This window comes from Kogia breviceps, chromosome 1 (assembly GCF_026419965.1).
Source record: "Kogia breviceps isolate mKogBre1 chromosome 1, mKogBre1 haplotype 1, whole genome shotgun sequence".
In the NCBI taxonomy this organism is placed as follows: Eukaryota; Metazoa; Chordata; class Mammalia; order Artiodactyla; family Physeteridae; genus Kogia; species Kogia breviceps.
Window position 1 is genome coordinate 175,931,298 of NC_081310.1, and position 26,778 is coordinate 175,958,075.

Below are 26,778 nucleotides of genomic sequence, written 5' to 3' on the forward strand. Positions count from 1 at the left end.
ATAGAAGGGGTACCTGAGTTAGATTTGGAATGAGAAGTAAGAAATGGGGGAAGGTGTGGTTGGCTGGACCATCTTGGACAGGATAAGCAGGTGGAAGCCCCACTTGCTGCTAGAGGCCTGATAGGGTCAGCACTGCCCAGCTGGTCTCAAAATGAACGAGCTTTGTCCAGGTAGTTGGCAGAGGGTTAGCTGGATCCCAGGATGTTCATCGCCTGGAAGAACTGAAATGTGCAGCTGCTCAGAAAGCCCTGGGGCAGCTGGAAGCCAAGACCCTGCAGGGTGGAGGATAGGACAGGGACCTCCAAGCCCTTCCTCCCACAGACCTCTCAGGCCTCACTCACCCAGCAGGGTGAAGTATCCTGGGCTCTTCAATAATTCATACTTTTCCTTTCACCCTCTCGTCTCTGTTCTCTCCGGTTTTGTTTCCTTATCCAATATTTCAATTTGAGTTCTTAAATGTTCCCTAGAATCTTCTCTTTTCTTACATGTTCCAAGGATAGAACTTTCCTAAATCTCTTTGCCATTCTGCTGCCTCATTCCCAGGAAAAATTCACCTTTCTGAATTTATTTTGCTGTTGCTGTTGTTCAAAAGAATGGGTAGTTTCCTCAGTAGCTGCTGTTTATCATGCACTGTCCTCTCACAGTGGAAAGAACTAGGGGAAAACAGAGGTCTCCATTAGTATTTAGAGACTGAAATTCCTAGGAGCCAGTACCCTGTAGTTGTGTTTGTTTCGTAGATAATCTGCAAAGAGGGTACAGAAGGGGAGAATTAACTGCTATTGTAGAGGCAAATGGTTTTGAAGGGTACTGAAAAGTCTTGTCTACTGCTGTGACTCATATTTAATATTTATTTAATTGAAATGGAAATGAAACAATATGCTTTCAAGAGTAATAAATTGCATATGATTTTTTTTAAGTCTTGCTTTGTTGTAAGCATGGCTTAAATAAAGTCAAGCTATGCAATGTAAAGAAATTAGAATGGACTTTTCTCTGTGTCCTTCTGTCTTCCTCTCTCTGTCCTCACCTCTCTCCCCATTCCATTCTTCTCCCACCACACTCTATTGTTCTTGCTTTCTCTTTCTCTCTGCCCCTCCTCCTCCTTCTGCCTACCACTGCCATTCCAGTAAGCAGGTGTCAGGTTACTAAGTTATGATCACCCCACTAAATACTGAGTTGCCTTCTACTTGGACTGCAGGGAAGAGTGGGGCAAAGAGAGACAAGATGACAGTTGAGATGAAGTACTTTCAATTCAGTTTGATGATTGTTTTAATATTGTCCTTGGAGTCTTTTGGCCCAGATGCTGGGATTTGTGGATTTAGGCCCAAACAGCTTTCATTTCCAAGCACCACATTCACTTCTTAAAAGCACATGTAGGACCAAAGTTGCTTGGGAAGAGCATGATGGAACTTCTTGGGGTGATAGTAATGTTGTATAGTTTTGAGCCCGAGGGCCTCTGGACAGCCAGAGTCCCCAGATGATACCCACCTGCCCCAGGAGGCTTGGGTCTGTTGAGCCTCTGTGCCGTGTAAACATTCTGATTTTCTCATGTGCTGGGAGGTGAAAGGCTTAGGAAACCCTGGCCTAGAGGCTGGGAGGAGAGAAGGCAGAGAAGACACAGCTTGGAGACAGCTTCTCCTCCCTGCTGCCAGCCATGCCCTCGGCCTGCTCTTACCTCCACCTGATGGGCTTGTCCATTCTCCTGTTGTCTGTCTCTGTCTGGTCTAGCGGTGGGCCTGAGCAGTTGTCCAGAGCCCGCTGTGCCCAGTAACGGGGTGAAGACTGGAGAGCGCTACTTGGTGAACGATGTGGTCTCTTTCCAGTGTGAACCGGGATATGCCCTCCAGGTACCTCCCGTTGACCCCCAGGGCCAGAAAGGTGTCCCCTGAGCTGGGGTCAGCCGGCCTTCCCCCAGCAGAGCTGCAGTCACCAAAGAACAGAGAGAAGCCCCCCAGATCCCTCAGGCACTGTTATCCCCTCCTGGAGCTGTTCATGAAAAAGACAAAGTGCTGACTTTAGCCATTTGGCACAAGCCAGCCTTGAATGTGTTCCTGCAAAGTTTTGGTTTGATTAGACTTTAGGAAAATTTAATTTTCCTTTGAAGGCTGTGAGGGACTCTAGTAATTAAAAGAGTCTCACAAGGAACATTTAGTAATGAGAATGCTTTAGCAATAGCCGCTAATAAGCATCCTTCCCCAGATCTCTCTCCCTCTGCCTTCACTCCCCATTCCACAGTGGATCCATGTGTCTTGTTCCTTGACCCAAGGCCCCAGAACAAGCCCCCTGCTCCAGGTTGTACATGCAATTGTGCCTGTGGGGGCAGTTAGCCCACCCTGTTCTTGATTCCTCCAGGGCCACGCCCACATCTCCTGCATGCCCGGGACCGTGCGGCGCTGGAACTACCCTCCTCCACTCTGTATTGGTAAGAGAGTCCCCACTTTTCCAGTTCATTCAAATCCATTTCTACCAGGGCTTTGAGTTCAGTGACATATCACTGGGATCAAGTTCGACTCCAAAGGAAGTTTGGTATTCCGGGTCTGCTCACAGGCAGTATTTTAGACTGATGTTTTTGTAAGCTTTAACCCTCAAGATATTCTTGACTTTTGGATACCTTCACCCACCAAATGAAACATGACAGGAGGCTTGCCCATTCGAAAACCTGATGATGACCATTCTGATTCCAGATAATCGACCAAACCCCAAATGGAACCTCTGGGCACTTTGGGCTTTCCCCTGTGACTTCTCGTGGGACAGACAGATAGAATCCACTGGTAGAGGAAGGCTGAGGGTTCCCTGTGAAACGAGGACTTGGTTTGGTTTCTGTGCCGAGTAGTGATGAAGAGATCATTGGACACAAGAAAAGACAGGATCTCCACCCTCAGAAGCTTCTAGTCAGCTTGGGGCAGGGGGAACATCCCTTTATTGAAGGTCTGCCACACGGAGACACGGAGCTACGTGTCTCCTCACCTCAGCTCTTCAGGGCAGCTGTCATCACCCTCATTTTTGCAAATAGGAACACCAAGGCTTTTAGGATTCAGAAGAAAGCGGCAAAGTTGGGAATGGAAACCTAGGTTTCCCTGATGCCCCGCCAACTGTCAAGTGCAAATCTAGGCTAACCTTCAGGTAGGAAGCAAGGTGAGCCAAGGGCATGGCACTGGAGCATATGACATTTCCCTTCAGTGATCTCACCAGGATACAGACCTGGTCGTCTGCAGAGCAGTCAGAAGTGGGGCTGGTCAGCCCAGGGCCCTTTCCCCATCCTGTATCACAAAGGCCTTGCCCGGAGAACTGCTCATAGAACAGCAGCTGCCGTGGCTGAGGGTGTACTGTGTGTGCCAGCCGCTGTTCCAAGTCAAGCGAAGTCCTTTCTGTTGTAACCTCACAACCACCCTGTGACACAAGTGCTGGGTGTGGGAAACTGAGGTTTGGGGGTTTGGGGTGGAGGGAGTTAAAGCTGGCCCAAAGTCACTCAGGAAGTGGGAGCATTGGGATTGTGACCCCAGGGGTCAATGCCCAAGTGCCCGCTTTGCACCCGGGCACCGATCCCTTCGGGTCTGTGTGCTCGAGTCGTCCTCTCCCCAGAAGGCGTTTGCGTAGACACGGCATATGGCCTCCCCTCCGCTCCTTTCTGTGGCCTCCCATGACAAGCTAACCCCTTTCTGCTCACACAGCCTTTTCCTAATAAGATGTAAAAGGAAAGAATCGACGTCAACTGACCAGGCTGCAGTCGTGCCCCAGCCCTGCGTCTTCAGGTGACTGTGACTGAAGTCACCTCGATTGGAGATTCAGATGCCCCAACCCCTCCTGGGCTGAAATAATCACAGTCACTTTGGCTCAGGGCGTGTGTCAACGCTCTGAGGGTGGGCTCGTGGTGGGGCTCTTCTGTTGACCACCCAGTCCCATGGAATATGTATTTGTAAAGAGCCTGGCCGCGTGCCAGTGCATCCCCGTCCCCTTCTTTCCTATTTTTCAGTCCTGGAAGAGTTGACTGGACAGTGAGGAGAGGGAGATTTGGGGGATAGTGTAGGAGATGGTCACACTTCTCTTGGGGCAGACCACTTTTGCTGCATGACCTCACTAAGGAAACTGACTTTGAAGGGCATGCTCAAGGTCAAGCATCCGTAACTTGGGTTTGTGGACGGCTGGGCAGACCTAGGATACGCTTCCCTTCCTGGATTTACATACTCAGTTTGGCCCTTGTCTGCAGTTTTTTAGGGAGATGAATTATAGGTTCCTTTGGGTTCTCAAAGGGAAATTGACTTGGGAAAGTCCAAATGCTGCATGGCCCCGTACTCACCTCACTGCAGTCCTAATGCTCTGTCTGGTCTCACGGTCACAGCGCAGTGTGGAGGAACGGTGGAAGACATGGACGGGGTGATCCTGAGCCCCGGCTTCCCGGGCAGCTACCCCAGCAACACAGACTGCTCCTGGCAAATAGCACTGCCCGTGGGCTTTGGTAAGTCTTCACGCCCAGGCCTCTGGGCTTAAAGCAGCTGTCTGCGGCTGTCACTCAGCATAACCTCGGCTGAGTCCATTTAGCTCTCTGCCTCTCTGCTTCCTCTGCTGTCGACCTCTTGCGCAAGCGTGAGGATCAGTTAGGAATGGTAGAGATGAACGAGCTTTGGGGACATAGACTAGGGAAAAAACTTCGGGGATTGCCATTATTATTTTTATCATTTGAGCAGTGAGCTAAAATGTGGAATGAGAAATTACTCAGGGCTGGTTAAAAAAGAAAAAAACCATCTATTTTACTGAGACTGGACTTCAGCCTGTTCTTTTAATTCCAGTATCTAATTTCTCATCCTAATTAAATTGAGCCAAGGTCAACGTGAAATTGAGTTTGCGTTCTTTATACTCACCTTCTAGCAGGCCTTAGAGGTTGGGAGATGTCTCTGTGTGTGTGTGTGTGTGTGTGTGTGTGTGTGTGTGTAGACACAGGGGTTGGCGTGGTGTAGAGGACACTGATCTGGGTACAAAATTAAATTCGTGGAGATTCATGTGTTGTGCACTGGGAATGTAATCTAACCCCCCAGTATTTCTGTTGAAGAGATAAAGGATTTATGTTGAATGGAATTTATAGGCTGTACACATAGGTACAGAAATGAATTGCCCAAGTCATTTCTCTGCTCCTACGAATAAAATGTCCCAAGGAGATCACTGCTGCATAGGCCTGTGAACCCCCAGTCTGTGACCTCAGGAGTGAAGACCACCTCTTTTGTCCTTTATTTTTCATCCTAGAGTGGGTCTTCTGATGGAGAAGAGGCTTTTAAGAGAAAGTGATCTAACTAAAGATCTAAATCTTACCTGAGGGGAGGAGAGAGGTTGTGACCCTCAGAAAATGGAGTCATATTAAGTACCATCTTCTGAAGGAAACGGGATGGATGATCAGGGTGCAAAATGATGATGACTTTGGCAGCCTTGGGAACCTCCAGATTTTGAGACACTGAGGAAAAACGAGCTGGGAGACCCTATAGCTCTGCATCCAGGCATGAGTCAGAAGAAGCTCAGATGATAAAGGGCTGGAGGGAGGGCTACATCCAGAGGAAAACAGAAGTTTAAGTGGGAGGTGCATCACTTTCTTTGTATGTCTTGATGTTCAGCCACCAGAGACGTCTATCTTTAAGTCCTCCAGGAAGTCATCCTCTTGCAAGGACCAGTCACAGAAGACCAGATCCCTTGCTTTCAAGTTAGTGTTGGACTCCAAACAGGTCCTAAGTTAGGCACCTGCTTTGTGTTTAAAAGCCGCTGCATTTACAAACTTTTGCCACTAGATGGCGGCAGTCAGGCAGCTCAATTCAGAAATTCCGCAATCCTTGAAGAGCCCCTTTCATGGACTTGCAGCCCCAGTGTTCGAATGATGCATGGGCGGTGGACTGGAAAGCATAGGTTCCGCAGATAAGTACAAAGGTGCTCAATGTAAAATTATCTGTAATTTGGAGACAATATACATGTTAAATAATAGGAGAGTGAATAGTGTGGCTGGATAATTCATTAAATGGAGTTAATTAATATGTAGTTAAAATCAATGAACTGTATCTTTACGTATCAACAAGGTCAGACCTTGAAAAACACGTGCTAAATTTAAAAGTTTACAAAACTGTATATACAGTATAATAAGATTCATGCAAATGTTTAAAACAAACCAGATATGTATTTAAGAATCTAAAAACATGAACTGGAAGGTTATCTTCCAAATTCACGGGAGTGACTGCCTCTGTGGAGAGAAGGACAATGGGAGAGGGCAGGAGACATGAAGGGTCTTCAACAGTATATGCCATTCTTTATTTTATTTAAATAATCAGATGCAAAAAGTTCACGCCTATGTGCTCATTCTAAGCAAATTATGAAGTACAGATGAGCAAATTATAAAAATTCCAATGTATCTGTAATCCCAGCATGCAGAAATAATCACTCACAGCTTAGTCCTCACCATCAAAATGTGACCTTCATGAAGACAAGGGCCTTGTAGATCTTTTTCCTCCCCGTGCAGTGCCCACCTAGCACGGCCCTGATGCATGGCAAGAGCTCAATAAATGTTGTTAGTGAATCAATGACTAGTCCTCCAGTTTTTTAATACAAAAATTAGAATTGTATGCTACATACTACTTTGCAGTCAGATTTTCATAATTAACATTGCAGACTTCTTTCTATACTCAGAAATATATTTCTTCAATAATAGTAATCTAATTTTGAGAGACCTTATCAATAAATAAATATCAGTAGTCCTACCTTTATTCTTCAAAGAATATATTAATATGTAAGTTAAGATGTTAATGAGATCCATTTAACCTGTTGGGTTGCTAGGCGATCTTGATTAATCCACTAAGATCCCAAAGTATAAACTTCACTTGGCATCTTAATAGAACCAATAGGATGGTGTATTCTTCTAATTTCTGAATCATCATAAGTGTTCTGGAAAATACCAGTATTGAAGCTCATGTCTTTTGATTGGGTGTAGTTATGTTTAAGTGGTGGTATTTTTAAGTAAAAAGTTTATTTTCACAAAGCTGTCTTTATATTGATACTACACATATGAATCTTAATCAGGTGTTAACCCTGAACTTCGTTTCCCATAAAATAAAACAGACTCAAGACGGCACTCTGAAATGACTGATGCCTTTCATTTCGAATGAATAACGTAAATACTTTTAAGTTCAGTCCTGCCTGAAGACGAGAGACTGGGCTGAACTGGTGACTCCCCACATGTGATCTGGGAACCCTAACTGGGTGGGCAGTCTGTAGAGCGGACCCGTGGGCTCTGGTAGGTGATGCTTTTATGAGGCGGCACGTGGGATGTGGGACTGTATTGCTTTGGGCACTGTCTGCCTCTATCTTGCCCCCAGGAGCTCACATCCAGTTCCTGAACTTCTCCACCGAGCCCAACCATGACTACATAGAAATCCGGAATGGCCCCTATGAGACCAGCCGCCTGATGGGCAGGTTCAGTGGAAGTGAGCTTCCCAGCGCCCTGCTCTCCACATCCCACGAGACCACTGTGTATTTCCACAGCGACCACTCACAGAACCGGCCGGGATTCAAGCTGGAGTATCAGGGTGAGGACAGGGAGGGCCCGTCCATCCCCACCTCTTACAACCACCCCCACGTCTTCCCAGCCTTCTGCGTAGGGGAGGAGGGAACCCAGGAAGGGCGGGGAGGTGGGGGGCAGGCCCGACCACCGTGACATGTCTCTCTGGCCCACAGAGGCTGTTGAACCCCTTCAACAAGCCCTTCCCAGGGCGGCAGCCCCAAAGCACCTTCTCAGGCTCCGTCCCCATCCCGGCCCAGCAGCCAGCAGCTTCCCCTGAGCAAGTGACCCATCAGTCCCCATCAGGCATCCCCGAGTGTCCAACCAGCCACTGCCCCTTGGCCTTGAGAGGCTCGCTTCCTCCTCTGGGTCCTCCCCTGTGTGTCAGTTATGCTCGGCGAAGCTCCTCCTCTGACATGATGGAGGATTCCAGTAACAATTCTTGTAACGAGCCCAGAAGGGCCCACTGAGCCTTAGCGATGAGACAGGTACTTACTCCCGCTGAGGGTTTCCCTGTGTGAGGCCGGACCGCGCTCACCGCAGCTCCCCCGCCCTGAGCTGGAGTCCTGCGACCGGCCCTCTCCTCCTGGAAAAGCTCCATCCACTCCACCTCGGGCTTCCCCTGTGGAGGGGCCGTTACCTGTGCCCATGCAGCTGTGCCCACCTGTGCAGCGGTACACGGGCCCTGATCGGACCTGACGTCTCCCTCGGGGGCTTTCCTAGTGTGATTGGCTGAACCTTTTGTTCTAACCTCTTTGCCCAGATTCTTCCGCTGAATTTTTTTTCATATGTTTAGACTTTTTTCCAAGGCTAGTACATACTTGTCAAAAAGTTAAAACATCACAGAAGTTTTTGTGAGTGCATCACAGAAAGTCAGAATTCTCCCATAACCCTGCCTTATGCAGAGATACCAACTTGTAACAGTTTGCTTTTCCCATTTTTTCTGTACATATACTCATGTAACTATATTTTTAACCAAAATTGGATCACTATAGATACTGTTTTGCAATCTGCTTTTTTTAAGTTAATTTTTAATTACACAGTCTACAAACACACCTACCGTGTTAAAAAAGAAAGGGGGAGGGAGAAAGAGGAAAGGAAAGAAGGAGGGAGGGAAGGGAGAGGAGGGAGGGAGAGAGGATGGAAAGAAAGGAGGAGGGAAGGAAGGAAAGAAGGGAAGGGGGATGGAAGGGAGGAATTAAGAAATTAAAACATTACAGGTAAGGCCAAGCTTTCTTTGTCTACAGCCTCCAAACCCAGAATTATTCCCCAGAAATAACCACTATTGTTTTGATGTGATCTTTCCAGATCTTTCCCCACACGTTGCCACACCTAGTTACATGTTTCTTGTGAAGAATATGTAATACGTCATGATTTTTTTGGTTGTGTTTTCTATGGTAGTATAGAATTTCTATATACATACCATTCTGACATTTGGCTTTTTTATCCCTTGTCAGAGATGAAAACTGACCAAGGATTTGGGCTTGTCACTGAGGGAAAGCCTTAAAGGGTACCCCACCGTTGGGCCACTTATACGGGCGCTGCCCCCTCTGGGGACCGTCCCTGAGTATCGTCAGGTTGTTACCACCTGGGAAGCCTCAGGAGGAGGAGCTGGGACCCTCACACCAAGGCAGCAGCAGCGAGAAGCCAAGCCTCTTTCCCAGAAAGTGCCACTTCGTTGGTGGTAACGCAGCTGCCCACCCAGAGGGGCTGTATGTGGGTGCTTCGCAGAGGTCAACCTTTACTAAAGGATCCTGTGCCTGTGAAGTGTACACAGCCTCGGTGGGCAGTGAGGCCTGCCCAATGGGTCATGATGCATCCCGCAGCCACAGTCTGTCCCAGGAGAGACTCAGACCCAAATACAAGGTCAGGGTGCCTCTCTGGGACAGACACATGCCTCTCTCAGGCTTCCTAGGTATTAGTCTCCTAGGGCTGCTCTATCAAAGTACCGCAGACTGGGTGGCTTAAACAACAGAGTTAATCTCTCACAGTCTTGGAGCCTGGAAGTCCCAAGATCAAGGTGTGGACAGGGCTGGTTCCTTCTGGGAGCTGTGAGGCGAAATATACTCCATGCCTCTCTCCTGGCTTCTGGTGGGTTGCTGGCCATCTGGCATTCCTTGGCTTGTGGAAGCATCACCCCCATCTCTGGCTTCATCTTCACATGTTGTTTTCCCTGTCTGTCTGCCTCCACATTTCCCCTTTTTATAAGGCCACCAGTCATACTGGAATAGAGCCCACCCTAACGGGCTCATTTTAATTTAGGTAAAGGCAGGCGAAGACGCTGTCTCCAAATGAGGTCACGTTCTGAGATACAGGGGTGGGTTAGGACTTCAACATGTGAATTTGAGGAGGACACAATTCAACTTGTAACATCCTCTTTCAGGCCCAAGGGCTCTCCCTGAGGCTCCTCCTCTTGGATAAATGCAAGGTCTGATTACGCCACCATTGTGACAGGGACAGCCTCTCTGGGGCCCACCCGTGCCCTGTGCCCTGTGCCTTCACCCCTGTGATGGGCACAGCCCTGCCTGCCAAGCTTGTGTGGTGGGAATAGACACTCTCACTGCATTCCCCACACGTTAAGTCCGCTTTGTCCTTGTCAAAGCTGCCCTCTGAGTCCTGCAGGCTCCGTGGACTCCCTCCCTGTAGAAGAGACGTAACTACCCCCACGGAGCCCTGGTCTCAGCCCCTCCCATGCTCACCAAGCCCTCACCTCTGAGGAGCTTCACCTGAGGCTCCTCTGCACACGGGCCCTGCGCTATGGCTTCCAGACACAGGCCAGCACTCTGGGTTAGCGCCACACACACAGGTTCAGAGGAAGCCGGTTTCTTGGGGATGCTCGCTGTGTGTGTGGCGGGGGTCAGGGGTGGAAGCGGGGAGGAGGGGTGGCAAGTTTGCCTTCAGAGGCCCAGCGCCTTCACCTGAGTTGGCCCAACTGTGTGAGAGGCCCAGCGACGTCCACTGGGGTTTCCGCTCTGTGGTAGCCCAGCTCCCCTCACTCACATTTTACCCCAGCACTTGCCTGGATGTTCCCCTTGAGGCTTCCCTTGGGTCACAGGCCCAGCTCTTTCCTCAGCACCTGCCAACTTCCCCAGTCCTGAGGGCCCCTGCAGAGCCACTCTGGGTGTCAGGGCAGCTGCCCCCCTCAGACTTGACCTCAGCTTCCGTTAAGCCTTCTCGTTTATGATGACCCCAACCTCCCGACTAGGTTGTCTCTAGTGCCAGAGGCCCAGGCGCTCCCACCAAGGCCTCCCAATGTGTCAGGCCCAAATAATTCTCCCTGCCCCGTAGACCCACATTCTTTAGCCTGACCACTCACCCCAGGTTTTTCCTTTATGAAAAGAGCTGCTTCATGAAAGAGCCACCTGTCACCACTGCCACCATTTCTATAGAGCAGGCCTAGCTCTCTGCGGTCCCTTGACTTTCTCTGGAAGAAATCCAACTCCTTATTCCTCAAAATCCCTCCTGTTAGATACTCTGAACTTCCTCGGCTGGGGTTCTCCTTTCCCTTCTTCAGGTAAATATTCCCATAAAGTTTTCAGTAACAGCATAAGCTACTCCTACCCAGGTCTCCTAGTCTGACAGGCTTAACTTATTCCATTAAAATTTCTCAGGAGATTGTAAAAACACAAGAACTTAGCAAAATGGTGACATTGTTCCAAAATGTTAGACGTCATCATTATTAGTATTTTTAATATGGCACTTTGTTTGAAATTGTATCTGTTCCCACTGGAACATCTACTACTAGTCTCTCTAAGGAGCCCTTTCCTGGGTAAGTTAATGAGTCCACCTCTTAGGGGTCATGTCTGCCCTCTAGGCCCAACCTCTCCCTTTTTTTTTTTTCATTTTTTGATTAATTTCTATTGGAGTATAGTTGCTTTACAGTGTGTTGTGTTAGCTGCTACTGTATAGCAAAGTGAATCAGCAATACGTATATATATATATATATATATATATATATATATCCCCTCTTTTTTGGATTTCCTTCCCCTTTAGGTCACCACAGAGCATTGAGTAGAGGTCCCTGTGCTGTACAGTAGGTTCTCATTAGTTATCTATTTTATACATAGTAGTGTGTCTATGTCAATCCCAATCTCCCAATTCATCCCACTCCCCCTTACCCCCCTTTGTATCAATACATTTGTTCTCTCTACATCTGTGTCTCTATTTCTGCTTTGCAAATAAGTTCATCTGTATCAGTTTTCTAGATTTCATATATAAGCGATATTATACGCTATTTGTTTTTCTGACTTACTTCACTCTGTATGACAGTCTCTAGTTCATCAACCTCTCCCTTCGAAGCTTCCTCTGGTGGAACGGGCTCTGAGACTTCTCTCCATGTGAAAGCAGTCCTGGTACCCTCACTTCTGGGTCTCTGTGAAAAGCCCAGCTCCTTCCACTGGAGACAATTCCTATAAGAAAGATCAGGTTCTCTCCTCCAGGCTGCTTCTGGCTTCTCATGAGCCTCAGGCTCCTCCCCATCATTGGGTCCCCCTGTTCCCACTGAGGCTTCTCTCTAAAAGTCCAGCTCGGACTTCCCTGGTGGTGCAGTGGTTAAGAATCCACCTGCCAGTGCAAGGGACATGGGTTTGAGCCCTGGTCCAGGAAGATCCCACATGCCACGGAGCAACTAAGCTGATGCACCACAACTACTGAGACTGTGCTCTAGAGCCTGTGAGCCACAACTACTGGAGCCCGTGTGCCACAACTACTGAGCCCACGTGCCGCAACTACTGAAGCCCGTGTGCCTAGAGCCCGTGCTCCGCAACGAGAGAAGCCACTGCAATGAGAAGCCCACGCACTGCAACGAAGAGTAGCCCCCGCTCGCCTCAGCTAGAGAAAGACTGCACGCAGCAATGAAGACCCAACGCAGCCAAAAATAAATAAAAATAAGTAAAATATTTTACAAAAAAAAAAAGCCCAATTCATCCATTCAGTCACCTCCCTGAGCTACAGGCTCCCTGCTTCTACTAAGACTTTATTTTCCAGGTCGCCCAAACCCTCTGCTGCTAACACAGCCATGTTCCCTTTGGCTGACCAGCCCACCCACTCTCTCTAGAACTGCTCGATTTTTCAACACAGCCAACTACTTGATGATATCCAGTGAAACCTGCCCAGTTCTTCCCACAGAGACCTCCCTGCACAATACGGAAAGGAAATACATAATAGCCACCATCACAGAGGGAGAACTTCAGTAATGGCACTCTCATGATGACTGTTATTTATGTTGTTATTGCACGTGATGAGTGCCCTGGCTTGCATGGAGCATTCACTGGGTCTCAGCTACTCCCCCTGAGAATTTCCACTATTGGAATGCTCCCTCTACTCCCATGGCTGACTTTCTGTCTGATGGGCCCAGTTACTGTCCAATTAAGTGAAGGCTCTGCTCTGTGACATGCTCAGCAAATCCCTCAGTGACTTCTCCCAGTGGGCCAGGACTCAGCCACTCCCATTAAGGAATGTGAGGCAGGCACGCTCATACTCGGGGAAGCAACTTCCTTGTTCTTTAGAAGGACTTTTACCCCAGCTATTCTGTCCTTTGCCATAGGTTTGGCTTCCTCCCACCCCATTTCTTCCTTCCTGATGGGCTCTCATTTCTCAGAGTTAGAAGGGCCCCACTCATGTCCTCACCTGACCAGTTCCAGTGTTTGTGAGCTTGTGGTTGAATGAGATCAGCAACAGGAAAGAGCGGAGGTCAATGCTGAGCCCCAGTGAGGTGCCCAAAGAACAATGGTTCACAAATGTGAAATAGATAGCTAGTAGGAAGCAGCTGCATCTCACGGGGAGATCAACTCTGTGCTTTGTGACCAGCTAGAGGGGTGGGATAGGGAGGGTGGGAGGGAGACACAAGAGGGAGGGGATATATGTATACGAATAGCTGATTCACTTTGTTATACTGCAGAAACTAACACAACATTGTAAAGCAATTATACTCCAGTAAAGATGTTAAAAAAAAAAGAAAAAAGAAGAAGAATGGTTCTATCTAGTCTTGTCTTCCTTGGGTCCCCTATTCCCATGGAAACAGTAATAACAGATAGCATTGATTACATTCTCACCATGTGCCGGGACTGTACAAAGGGCTGTGTATATTTGATCCTACTGGATTCTCACAATAACCATTTTCTAAATAAGAAAACAAAGGCATAGAGAACTTAAATCATTTGCCCAAAGCCAATAGCTAGAAAATGAGGAAGGCCCATCTGAGTCCATGTCTTGGTTCTCTACCACTATGCTAACTCCCTGGTACGCCTATATTCTGGTCAGGGAGAAAATGCCCAGAGAGGAGAAAGTAACCTTCTCTCGTGATCTTTTCCAGCCTATGAACTTCAAGAGTGCCCAGACCCCGAGCCCTTTGCGAATGGCATTGTGCGGGGAGCTGGCTACAATGTTGGGCAGTCGGTGACCTTCGAGTGCCTCCCAGGGTATCAACTGATGGGCCACCCTGTCCTCACATGTCAACATGGCACCAACCGGAACTGGGACCACCCCCTGCCCAGGTGTGAAGGTATGTCCCTCCCTCATCCCTGGTGATTCTTTTTAGGGACACTGATCCAGAGCAGTCCCAGCCTCCAACGTGCCTGCTCCATGGGATCACCCATGCTGGGAGGTCCTGGCAAACTTTGTCCATCCTGTTTCCATAGAGATGAGACCAAGCCTATCCAGGAAGAGGGTCCTGGGACGGAGTTCTGGGCCAGCACTAGGAGGACCTGGAAGAGATGTGGGTCGCAGCCAAAGGAATACATACTCAGCCCTTGGGAATAGCCAACCTCATGGGTTAGAAGTCCCCAGTCAGAAGGGAAGACACTGATGTGCTGAGGGGTAGAGAGAGGTAATCATGGCACTTTCCTAAAGGGAGAAGAGAATAAAGCATCTTTCTAGGAAATTCTTGTTCCTCTCTTCACACCTCCCAGCTTATTCTCCCTCTCCTACGCGAGCCTAGAGAGATCTGAGTTGATGATATCAGGGAGCTAGAGGTGGCACTTTCTTGGGTCTTCATTAACCAGAACCAGGATGGAGGAGGACCAAGAGGTCATGCTGTCCCTACCCCTGTCTGCACACCTCAGTTCCATTTTCCATCCTTTTCCTGGAGGAGAAGCTGAGATTTGTCTTGAAAGGGGAAAATATGGCAGGAGGACAGTATAGTCCAGGAGAAAGCACCCGAGTTCCAGAATCAGACCACCCTGGGCTTCATCTCTGAACCGCTTCACCTCTCTGACCTCCAGTTTCTTCCTTAGTACAATGTAGCTTCTCACCTCTGCTTCGTAAGAGCTGCGAGGGTTGCAAGATGACTCATTTAAAGCACCCAGGGCAGTAACTGGCCCCAAAACGATGAGCTGGAAGTATTAACTCTCCATAGATAAAGAGACCTTGTTGCACAACTGAGCTGTTCTGGTGTTGGAATATAAGATAATAATCTCTAAAACTATTCAACTTCCAGTTCGTTTTTCAGATTTTCAAAACCATCTTCGTGTATAACCAGTCCATCATTCTGGAATTGTTGGCTGGTCACCTGCTATATCACAAGCTTCATTGTGGACTTTTGTTCCCTTTTTACTCCTTTTTATGGCATCACAGGAAAGAGGAACGAGCAGTGCTTCCTCCATCAGACATCTTGAGCCACGATCCCTTCTCCCTCCTAAGAAAGTTCTTCCCTTAACTTCTTTCATTTATTTATTTGTTTGTTTCTTCATTTCTTTCTTTATTTATTTTTGGCTGCATTGGGTCTTCGTTGCTGCACGCAGACTTTCTCTAGTTGCGGTGAGCGGGGACTACTCTTTTTTGTGGTGCGTGGGCTTCTCATTAGGGTGGCTTCTCTTGTTGCAGAGCACGGGCTCTAGGTGCGTGGGCTTCAGTAGTTGTGGCATGCGAGCTCTAGAGCACAGGCTCAGCAGTTGTAGCACACGGGCTTAGTTGCTCCGTGGCATGTGGGATCTTCCCGGACCAGGGCTCAAAACCGTGTCCCCTGCATTGGCAGGCGGATTCTTAATCACTGCACCACCAAGGAAGCCCTCTTCCCTTAGCTTCTTAGACGCCATCTTCTCTTGCTTTTCCAATTGCCTTTCTGCCTGTGCCAACTTTTTGGTCATCTATTTCTTTGTCCCTTAAGTGTTACTGTCCTTTGAATTTTTTTCCCAGACCAACTTCTTTCCCTCACATCTCCAAATGCCATCTATATCTGCAACCTTTATCTCTTTACTGAGTTCTTCACCTGTACATCCAATTCCTTACTGAATATCTTCTCCTAACCAGAGGCATCTAAATCCCAGCATATTCAAAATGGAAGTCATCATCTTTCTGCCTTTACATTGAGATCCTCATCTAGTGAAGGGTGCCTCTAGTCCCCTGGTTATTCAGCCTTCAATTTGGGCAGCCTCCCTCTCCCTTATGCAACCTAGTCACCAAGTCTTGCTAATTCTACATCCTAATTGCCCTTCAAATGCGTCCACTTCTCTCTGTGTGCTGCCTCCACCTTAATCCAGGCCACTTAGATGAGACTCGTCATTGGGCTCCCAGCCTTCAGTCTGTGTTCCTCAATCCACTTTTCACAGTGTAGTGAGGGTGAGCCTCCGAAACCATTCATGTACGCCAGACACTGCCCTGCTCAGAAGCTAGTAAGGTGTCCCCATCTCCCTTGGGGTAACGTCCAGCCCCCTTGGGGTAGCACAGGGTGTGCCTCAGGGCCTGGTCCCCACTTACCTCCCCCTGTTCTCCACTCTCTCAGACTTTACGCTCCAGCTCAGCTGAAATACTTTCCATTTTCACCATGTGCCATCCTCTCTTGCCCCTGGTTCTGAGCGCGTGCTGGTCCCTTCTTAGAGGACATTGCTCTTCTCTCCTGCCTTACCTGTTTAGCCCTTGTCATCCCTCAGGTCTGAGTCTAAATGTGAATTCTGCCCGGACTCCCTCACCCCCTCACAGGACCAGAAGAGGGGCTCCCCAAAATGTTCTGTGGCATTCCGTGTTGGTGGCGTGCTCCACCCTGGGCTGGAGATGCCAGTACACTTAGCTGTGTCCCAGGGCACTCACAGATCAGAATCACGTGCCATGGTATCCTTGCTGTCCTTTGCCTCCCCCGGCCGTAGCTGGCACGAAATGGAGGTTCAGCACATGGAGGAGGGATGGCATGCCCACGTGCACCAGCTTCAGGATGCGTTCACATTCGCAGGAACCCTGGCCGCCACTTGGAGGCACTGGGACTCTTTCTTCTCAGCCTGGTCCGGCCCCATCCATATCTCTGCGTGATGACCCATGCCAACCAATACACTCATTATTCTGGACCAGGTTTTTTTTTGTTGTTTTGGGGGGTTTTTTTGGCCCAGAGCCTCTTTTTATTCTCCTCCATGGTGATTAAATCCAAATACCATGGAGACTTCCAGGACTCTTTATACCCCTGCCTAAAGCCTAGATCAGAGTGAGTCTAAGTGTAAGTTTGCTCTGGGGAGACAGAAAGATAGGGAGAGAGGATCATGTCTATGTAGCAGATGCCTCCTCCGTGAGCTAGCACTGGCTGGGCATTTTACACGGAGCAGTTCATCTGATTGCCACCACGATCCTATGAGGAGGGAAGTCTTAGTCCCATTTGCTAGGTGAAGAAAGAGAAGCTACACTTATCTAGGCAATTATCTAGTCAATTAATGGTTTAGCCATAATTTGAACCCAACCATAGCCTCACCACAAAAATCCACAACTCTTAAGTCAAGACCAAAAGTACCACTCTAAGAATCTCAGAATAAAAAGAGAAAGAAAGAGATACTATCATAATTTCTTACCTCTTCCCAGCAACAGTACTGAAGCCCTGACTCTAGTATTCCTAGGAAAGGAGAGCGGGTAGCTTTGGTGTGTCCTTCCTTCTAGACAGGTCTCTTCCACAAGAAAGAGAAAGAGGGGGGCCAGGGGCTGAGGCAGGCCCACAGAGGACCTGCACTGAAGATGGAGGGCCACTGGGGCTGTGGTGTTTTGGGAACAGCAGGGAAAGCCAGGCCTGGCCCTCCCTCAGCCCCATCTCCTCTCCCCATCCCGCCCAGCCTCCTGGAGCAGGATGATTCGTGCTGGGGGCTGGGACCGCATCCGGAAGTCATCTGAATTCTCAGCGGGGAGGTGATCTCCAGCACTCATCTGTGTTTGTGTCCTCTCCCTGGCAGTGCCCTGTGGTGGAAACGTCACCTCTTTCAATGGCACTGTGTACTCCCCGGGCTTTCCCAGTCCCTACTCCAGCTCCCAGGACTGTGTCTGGCTGATCACCGTACCCATTGGTCACGGCATCCGCCTCAACATCAGCCTGCTACAGACGGAGCCCTCTGGAGACTTCATCACCGTCTGGTAGGACCAGCTGCCATGTCAGCAGCCAATGAGAAAGGGGCACTAACCGGGCTCTGAACTGGGTCACCCATCTATTTGTCCAGAATACCACGAGCAGAATGGTTTTAAATGGCTGTCAGCCTCTTGGGTCTCAAATAAACATAGTGGAATGAGGACTCAACTTCAATTAGCCTTTTGGACTCCTTGGGGGGTAAGGAATGGGAAGACAGTGATTCTCCACCTGGAGTCCTGCTGGGGGTCAAAGTACCAACGGGTGCGGGAATGGGAAAGGGCGTAGATGAGCAGACTTTTCTCAGTATTTCCAGAGGCCAAACCAAAATTCTGTATTTACCTAAGATAAGCTACCTGAACTAATGAAAGAGCTTTGGAGTGGAATTTTGTGAAATCCCACTGGTCATTTCATGCGGAGCCAGTGCTGACCACAGAACTGTCCGCAGTGAAATAGCGCATATCTGTGAGGTCCAATATGGCAGCCACTCTACATGTGGCCATTGAGCACTTGAATGTGACTACAGTGACTGAGGAGCTGATTTTTAAACTTTATTAAAGTTTAAATCACTTAAAAGTAAATAGTCCCATGTAGCCTAGTGGTTACCAAACTGGACAGCTCAGCTCTGAGTTATATAGTTAGCGTATCTTGAGTTAATTTTAAAATGGGAATGTGAATTATTAGTTGATAAGTGCAGTTTCCTAGACAGCTTTTTTTTCCAAACCACTGAATCTTTGGACAAAGATATAATTTTAAAATTTCTTTGTTTGGAGGTTCTGGGAATCAGCAGAAGATAGTGGGATTTCTTCTCAAAATTTCCAGGGCTGAATAACTGTCACCTGACTGCCCTGGATTGATTTCTCACTTCGTTTCCAGACAATGGCTAAGAACAAATGGGAGGGACTGGATAAGGTTCCAGGGAAGGCAACACAGGGATGTCTTTTTGCTCACTGAAGGCCGCTGACACACCAGGTGGAACAGGTAGGCATGGTGACCCGTGACATGCAGGACCTTCTTTCCTGTTGCAGGGATGGGTCTCAGCAGACAGCCCCACAGCTCGGAGCCTTCAGCCACAGCTTGGCCAAGAAGACAATGCACAGCTCATCCAACCAGGTCCTGCTCAAGTTCCACCGTGATTCGGCTGCGGGTGGGATCTTCGCCATAGCTTTCTCCGGTCAGTATGGAAGCCTGGAGGTGGTGAGGGGTAGGGCTTGTGGGCAGACTTTCTAGTCCTGGGCTTGACTCCTGGCTCCTGCATTTGCCAGCTGTGGGACTTGGAAGAGTAGTAACATAGCTTCTCCGCCTCGGTCTCCTCAGGGTTATGAGAATTCATTGTGTAGGGTATGTCAGAGCTCCCAGCACAGGGCTCCATAAATGTGTCTTCCTTCCCCTCCACACTAGTAGGGTGGAGAGACCCATGACGCTGATCCTTGGCACCAAGTTCAAGTTCAGAGGCAGCAGAGTGAGGCTTCTTTCTTATCCATCATTCACACCAGCTCCCTGGCTGGGTTATCCCTTTACCTGTGCCCCACCCTGTCCCTCAGCACATTCTAGAGGGTTGTCCCACTCCAAAGGAATCCAGGGCCTCTGTCGACCCCACAGGAACTACTGTGCACAGACAAAATCAGGGAGAATTCAAGTAGAGGAGCATGAACAATTCAGGGTGCAACTGTCCTTATCGACACCCTACTTTCTTCTAAAAGTCCAAGGTTATGGACCCAGGTGTTTCCTCATTTTTGTTATAGTGGACACAGCATAGAAACACTTATAAAAAGTTCTCCGTGGGCTTGTGCCCAGCCATGAAATAACCCCCCTCGTTTACAATTTGCAGAACATCGCATCTGTTTGGACTGGAAATCAGGAAGGCTTGATTTTATTTCTGGCTCCACCTCAAGTCAGTGTCTGACCTTGTGTAGGTCTCTCCCCACAAGCTCTTGAGAGCTCAGTTTCTTCACCTGCGGAATGAGGAGCTTGGAGTTTGTGACCTCTAAGAATTCTGTGAGGTAGTTCAGCAGCTATTATCACCCTCAATTTACAAATGAGGAAACGAGGGCCAAGGAAGGCAGGAGGGCCTGCCCAAAATTGCATGGCTGTAATTGGGAGGAGAACCCAGTCCTTGTAGCTCTGCACTGACTGCTCCAGTGGGACCGCACGGTGTTACTGCCTCACACATGCATTTATAGAAACATGAATGCATTCAGCCCTAAGTCCTTGGGAGAGTTAGTGATATCGAGACAGAAAGACAGAAACAACATTGTTGAGATCACCGGCAGCTCCAGCAGCTGTCCCCAAGGAGCTTGGGCCCAGGTGAGCATGATATGGAGATGAGAAACCCACCATCTCAATCTGCCTTGGTACCCGCACGCCTCCTGTTGGGCACACTTCTCACCCCATTAATGGGACCCAGGTCTTGAAGGCTATGTCATTCTGACTCCATGTGACTTGCCCATAGAGTGATAGAGCATGGACTCCAGAGTCACATAGACTTGGGTTCAAATCTCTGCCAGATATTAGCTATGTGACTGTGGGTCTGTCGTTTACCTTTCTGAGCCTCGATTTCATTATCCATAAAATGGGAATCATATCAGTACCTAACCTCACAGAGTTAAATGAAATCATGCATGGGAATGCCTAGCTCCAGGCACAGAATATAAAAGGTACTCAATAAATGGCAGTGTTAATAATAATCATCAGCATTTTCATGGTCATCATTATTATTATATTTAAAGATTAACAGGATCCATATGAAATCACCTCAGTCCTAGGCCAGATCTCTGGTCCCTGCTCTTGAGCATTCACCTGTGCCAGGACCAGGTGAAGGAGGCCCAGCCTTGCCCTGGGGCATCCTTGTTTCCAAGTTCTCTTGTGTAAGTCTGCCCAGGAGAGCACTTGCTTCTGTGTGTGTTCTGGCTACTGTGCCCCTGATGCCCTCAGATGAGACATGAGACCCTTGGGTGCTTACTCAGACCATGGTCCAAGGCCTCATTGACTAGAGAGCAGACAAGAGCCTGGGCGAGAGGATCTACTGCTAGGCCCAGGCCAACGGGCTCGGGTGGGACAGCCTCTTTGCAAGGGGCCAAAGTGAGCAAGAAGGCACCTTCCACCCACTCATAGGGCTTTTGATAAATTGTGGAATATAGCAATGTGTAAAAATTGTGTGTAACATACATGTGCCGTTTAAAGGAGAAGAATAAGATGAACACCCATTGCTGAGCCTAAGAAAAAGAACGCCAGTGCCTTTGAAGCCCCCGTGCACCACCTCCAACACGTTCCCCCTGCCCGACCCCCAGAGTTAACCATGGTCCTGAATTTTCTGTTAACCATTCATTGCTTTGCATTATAATTTTACTCCATAGGTGTATGTCTCCAAAAATATATACTGTTTCATTTCACATGTTATTTCTGTTATGTAAACAGAATTGTTCAATAAGTGTTCTTCTGTGACCTGCTTTTTTCACTCAAAATTAAGCTTTGGGGGCTTCCCTGGTGGCGCAGTGGTTGAGAATCTGCCTGCCGATGCAGGGGTCATGGGTTCGTGCCCTGGTCCGGGAAGATCCCACGTGCCGTGGAGTGGCTGGGCCTGTGAGCCATGGCCGCTGAGCCTGCGCGTCCGGAGCCTGTGCTCCGCAACAGGAGAGGCCCCAACAGTGAGAGGCCTGCGTACCACAAAAAAAAAAAAAAAAAAAAAATTAAGCTTTTGAAATTCATGCAGATGCATGTGACTAGATTTTGTTCATTTTTCAATGCCATCTAGTATTCCATTGTGTGAAAATAGTGATTTATCTAGTCTACTGTTAATAGGCATTCAAGTTATTTTATTTCAAACAATATGAGCATTGTTGTACATTCCTTCTTGTGGACAAGAGTTTCTCTAGGGTACATGCCTGTGTGGAATTGTGAGGTTGTAAGTATTCACATATTCAGTTTTACTAGGTAATGCCAAATTGATCGCACGAAATAGTTATAACAATTTACACTCTTCCTAGCAACAGAGGTAGAGCTTCTGTTGCACTACATCCTTGCAAACACTGGGCTTTACTGGACTTTCAAATTTTTGCCAACCTGGTGGATAGCATTTCACTTTTATGTTGAAGATGAGGATGAGCATCCTTTCATATCTTCATTATCTATTCATGCTTCCTGCTCTGTGAAATGCCTGCTCCCCATACAGCTTTCTTCCCCCAAGAAGAGATAACAAACAAGTAAGTAGACAAATAAAGTCTTTGCAACTTGTAATATGTGCTGTGAAAGAAACAAGTAAGATAGCAAATGAAAAGGTAGAGGATCTACTTCATGTAGGATAATTGGGGGAAATGTGTCTTAAGAGTTGGTATTTGAGACTAGAACTGAAGAAAAAGAAGGAGGCTGACTTGCAAAGAGCAGGGATTGGGAATGGGATGGGGGAAAGAATGTTTGCCTTTTTATAGCCAAACATTAGCCCTAAATAAATTTCCTTTCATATAAGAACCAAAAAGAAGAAGAATACCTTAAGGAGACTTATGGCAATATTCTACAGTATTTTTTTAAAGACAAAATAGGATTAGAATTGCAGAGGAAAATGCCCTTGGAAACATACAGTTTAGGAAACAGAAGTAAATTTTGGAAAGCATCTGCTTCCAGCAAAAGTGTCTAGGTAACATGGACTCCAAATAAGAGCTATCTGGCTGAGAGATTAATAAAAGGGGAAATCATACCCCACCTGATAGGATGCACTGAGAAGGACCAGCATCACTTCTGTAATCGTCCCATCAAAGATGTACAACCTGGATCTAATCATGAGGAATCAGACAAACCTAGATTGAGGGTAATGTATGTAATACAGTGTAACATACTAGAAATTAACTGGCATATAATTTTCAAACGTGTAAAACTCAGGAAGGTCAAGGAAAGACTTTAAAACGGTTGCAGACTAAAGGAGACTAAGAAACATGACAACGAAATGCAACATATTGTTCTGAACTGGATGCGTTTGCTATTAAAGACTTTATTGAGACAAGTGGTAAAACTTGGATGGAATGTAAGGATTAGGTGGCAGTAACATAGTGTTAATTTCCTCCTTTGGTGCTTATATTGTGGTTATGTGGGAGAATGTGCTTGTTTATAAGAAATACATGCTAAAATATTCTGTGGTTATAGGGTATCATGTTGGCAACTTAATTTTCAGCTGGTTCATGAGAAAAGTTTTGTGTACTATACTTCCAACTTTTCCTACACCCTTGTGATTGTTTTAAGTTAAAAATTTTGTTTACAAGGGGAGCTAGCTATAAAAAAGAACGTTTAAAAGAAATGCAATTGCACAGTTTAAATTGGCATACGAACCGGCAAAGGGCAGAACTGACGCCGTAGAAAAACAATTCAGAGATGTGGAGGACAAATCAGAAAAGCTCCACATGAAGAGGGAAAAGGACAAGGACTTGAAAATGATAACAAAGATGGTAAATAAAGAGATCCAGTGACCAAAGAACCAACGTACAGATAAGAAGTATTTATGAGTAAAAGAACTGATGGATAAAATAGAAAATACTAAAATAAAATGCTTCTGAGATGAAGGGAAATCTGTGCATATAGGATAAAAGAGCTCACTGTATACCAGGAGAAATCAAAAACAGCCTGGCACGTTTTCCGAAGTATAAGGATGAAGGGTGGAGGAGAGCTACTAGAATCCAGGCTGAGAAAATTAACTACAAGGAGCCAAAATCAACAATTCTCAGATTAATTATATTTGGCATTTAATTCCAGAAAATAAAGGAGGCATTTGGAGAGATGTTCAAGAAAAAAAAAAAATTGTTGGGCTAGAGACAGTCATTTGCAGATATCCAAGAGCTTAAAACTAGTGTCAACCAAAGTCTCAATTTGAATTGTTACTCAAGGATGTAGCCATCCAACAAAGGATGAACCAGTAACTTAATATAGGGAAGTTGTATAAAAGAAAAGATTAAAATGGGAAGCATTGATTAATCTTCCATGGAGGTGGAATCAATAGATATTATCCAATTATTGATTTTATAATTAGGAAAAGAAGGGTTCCAAGTATATATTTTAGTCATTAATAAATTAAAAATCAACTGTAGTACTTCCAAATTGCTAAAAGAAAAAAAATGAAGCAAAATACAATTCACATATAAAAGGACAGAAAACTGTAGAAACAGATACAGAAAACACAGAATAAGCACAAAATAAAATAGTTCAATTATTATGACAAATACAAATTTATTAAAGCCCAATTCCCTATTTAAAATACAGACTCTTAAATTAGGTTAAACACAATATAACTGGATTTTCCATACCAGGAATACAACTAAGACAATATGACAGCTTTAAAATAAAAGGCTGGGTGGTGACATATTTGGCAAACACAACAGTAACAATCAAAGAAAAGAGTAGAATTCAAAGCAAAAAGCATGCAATGGAGAAAGTGGATTCTTTCATATTAGAGAATAATCTGTAATGAGAATTTTTAAAAGATAAGCCTATTGAGAAGGTCACAGGGAGCAGTCCACTTAGTGGTGGGAAGGCTGAGAATATGTATCAAAAGGTTAACACAGTGTGATTAATTGCAGTGGAACTATTTTCAGGTGTCTGCCCAGCTCATAATGCTGTCCTTAACAGCCCCTCTCATGTGGGCACCTGTCAGCTATGTTTGCACATCGTGACTACCCTCCATGTACACTCCCAACCCCAGAAACAGTCGCTGGAAATAAAGGTGGGCACTTGACCTGACTCCAGCAGAGATAATCAGATGCTCTCTTTGGGGAACTTGAAATTGAACCTCAGAGATTGACTCGTCTCCTGAAGAGAGAAGACACAAATCCAGGAGCAATGGATTGCCTGTCTTCTACCGTCCATGGAGACTGAGAAATAGAAAAGCCCTGTGTGCAGAAAGAGAATCACTGAGACACATGGGAAAGTTCCCTGGGTTCCTGGTGGCCCTTCAGTTCCTTGTCTTCTACCTTTATGAAGTCTGGCTACAAATCCACCCTTGGGTTCACTCTTCTCTGAGAGGCTTCTTTTGCTTCTTCTACCCTGAGTTGATTTATGTTACTTACACCCAGGTTTCCTAATTAACAATGATCTAGGACCCACCAATCCTACTTCTGGAAATTGTTCAAAACTATGTGTATGAAGATATTCCTCAAAGTGCTATTTATAACAGGTAAATTAGAAACAATCCAAACATAAAATAAAGGGAGATTAGGTGTGCAAATTGTGACACACACACACAAATAGAGGAAAATATAGTCATTAAAAATCATTCATGTAGAATACAATTCATTGATAAAGGCAAGTGTTTATTTTATATTGTTTATATTGTTAAACTGATATTGTTTATATTGTTAAACTGATATTTTGGGGCTCAGATAACTAAAGGATGCTGTGATTATGGAACACAGCTACCCCTCCTTGTGAGGTTCTTGAGAAAGAGATATATACAAGGAACAATGGCAAAGGAAGGCATTTTAATATTAGCTGAGCTTGAACCCTAAATCTAAATGCAGATCCTAGAGTCATCGGGTAAACTGAACTGAACCAAGTGAACTACATTTTTCCCTAAGCTAATTTGGCTTTAAAAGCTTTAGAGATAAGGCCAGTTCAGCACACCCATCAACAGGAGGAGGAATGTATCCAGAGTGTCGGTGGGAAAGAATTCCAGGCGCAATGAATGACCCACAATGACTACTGCTGAGCTGACCGCTGCATGACATAAGCAAATGAGCCCTGCCCACTAGTTAGCATGTTAACACATAATGGAGTCAAAGCTGTATCAGTGCCTCACCCCCCCAGGGGAACAAGGGGGATGGAGACAAAAGGAAACAGGAGTCCTGAATGGCCCCCTGCCCTAGAGTTCTGCAGCAATAACGTGGTAGATGCAGTGTGTGTTTGGGGGTGGGGAGGGGAGGGGAGTTATCTGTAAAATATCAAAAATCATACACCTAAATGCTAGCAGTGGCTATGCCCAGGTGGTGGGACTTGGGGAATTTTTGTTTTATTGCTTTTCAATATTCCACCAGCTTTCTGCATTGAGCAGAAATTTGTAATCTTTTAAAAGTTAATTTTTAAAATGTAATGGGAAATCACCCGATCAATCTAATAACCACAAACTATAAAATATCCTCATGGTGTTTAGGTGGAGATTTCTTTTATTGATTTTTTTTCTGGGAAAGTTAAGTGTGTCCTAGAAGGTTTTAGAAGGTATGTTTTAAAAGGTAAGCACAAGGCTGAGAATGGAAGGAATCAAATTTTTTTAAGCTCTATAAAGGAAAACATTGAGAATTGGCTAAATAAACATTTAATACTTGTACAAGTCAAAAGAGTGCCATAAATAGATGGGAGCAAATCATAAATTGGGAAATAATAGGCAAAGATCAATCGTAAATATATTGTACATAGAGTTTTTCAAATTTATAGGAAAAATAGAGGCAAAGGACATGAATAGAGAGTTAAAAAGAAAAATGCAAAGAGTCTATGAACATATGAAAAAAATATTTAGCCTAACTGGTTGTCAAATGCCAATAAAAGAAAAGAAGTGGTACTCTGTTTGCTGTCTATCAAGTTGACAAAGATTTAAACTGATGACTATTTCCCCCGATGGCTCTAAGTTCTGTGAGGCAAGGACTGTGTCTCTTTATTCTTGCATCATCCACACCTAACACAGTGCCTGACCCAGGGCAAACCCCCAATAGATAATCATTAAATGGATCAGACGAAAGAAGAATGAAAGCACCCAGGGTTGGAGAAACTGTCGTTCTGTGGACGGTATCTGTTGGAGCAATTTTCCTGGAAAGAAAAATGGAAGTATGTATCAAACACAGGCCTGGTCTGCCCTGATTTATGTTAAATCAAGATTAAACCTGTCTGGTTACCCCAAGAGGGCTTCATAAAGCTATGTGTCACTCAATATGACGTGTTTCAGTGGACACATCTGTAGAAAAAAATTAAAGTTAAATCCTCA

General features: G+C 46.3%; 1 protein-coding gene across 1 annotated transcript in view; it reads left to right on the forward strand.

The window, feature by feature from the left end:
* Positions 1 to 26,778, forward strand: part of CSMD2 (CUB and Sushi multiple domains 2) — a 655,429-nt gene that overhangs the window by 528,624 nt on the left and 100,027 nt on the right. Inside the window, exons 38-44 of the mRNA XM_059070872.2 lie at positions 1,726 to 1,844; positions 2,350 to 2,419; positions 4,337 to 4,453; positions 7,341 to 7,550; positions 13,836 to 14,024; positions 17,662 to 17,839; positions 18,857 to 19,002. Of these exons, the coding sequence (XP_058926855.1) occupies positions 1,726 to 1,844; positions 2,350 to 2,419; positions 4,337 to 4,453; positions 7,341 to 7,550; positions 13,836 to 14,024; positions 17,662 to 17,839; positions 18,857 to 19,002 (1,029 nt within the window). The remainder of the gene's footprint in view (positions 1 to 1,725; positions 1,845 to 2,349; positions 2,420 to 4,336; positions 4,454 to 7,340; positions 7,551 to 13,835; positions 14,025 to 17,661; positions 17,840 to 18,856; positions 19,003 to 26,778) is intronic.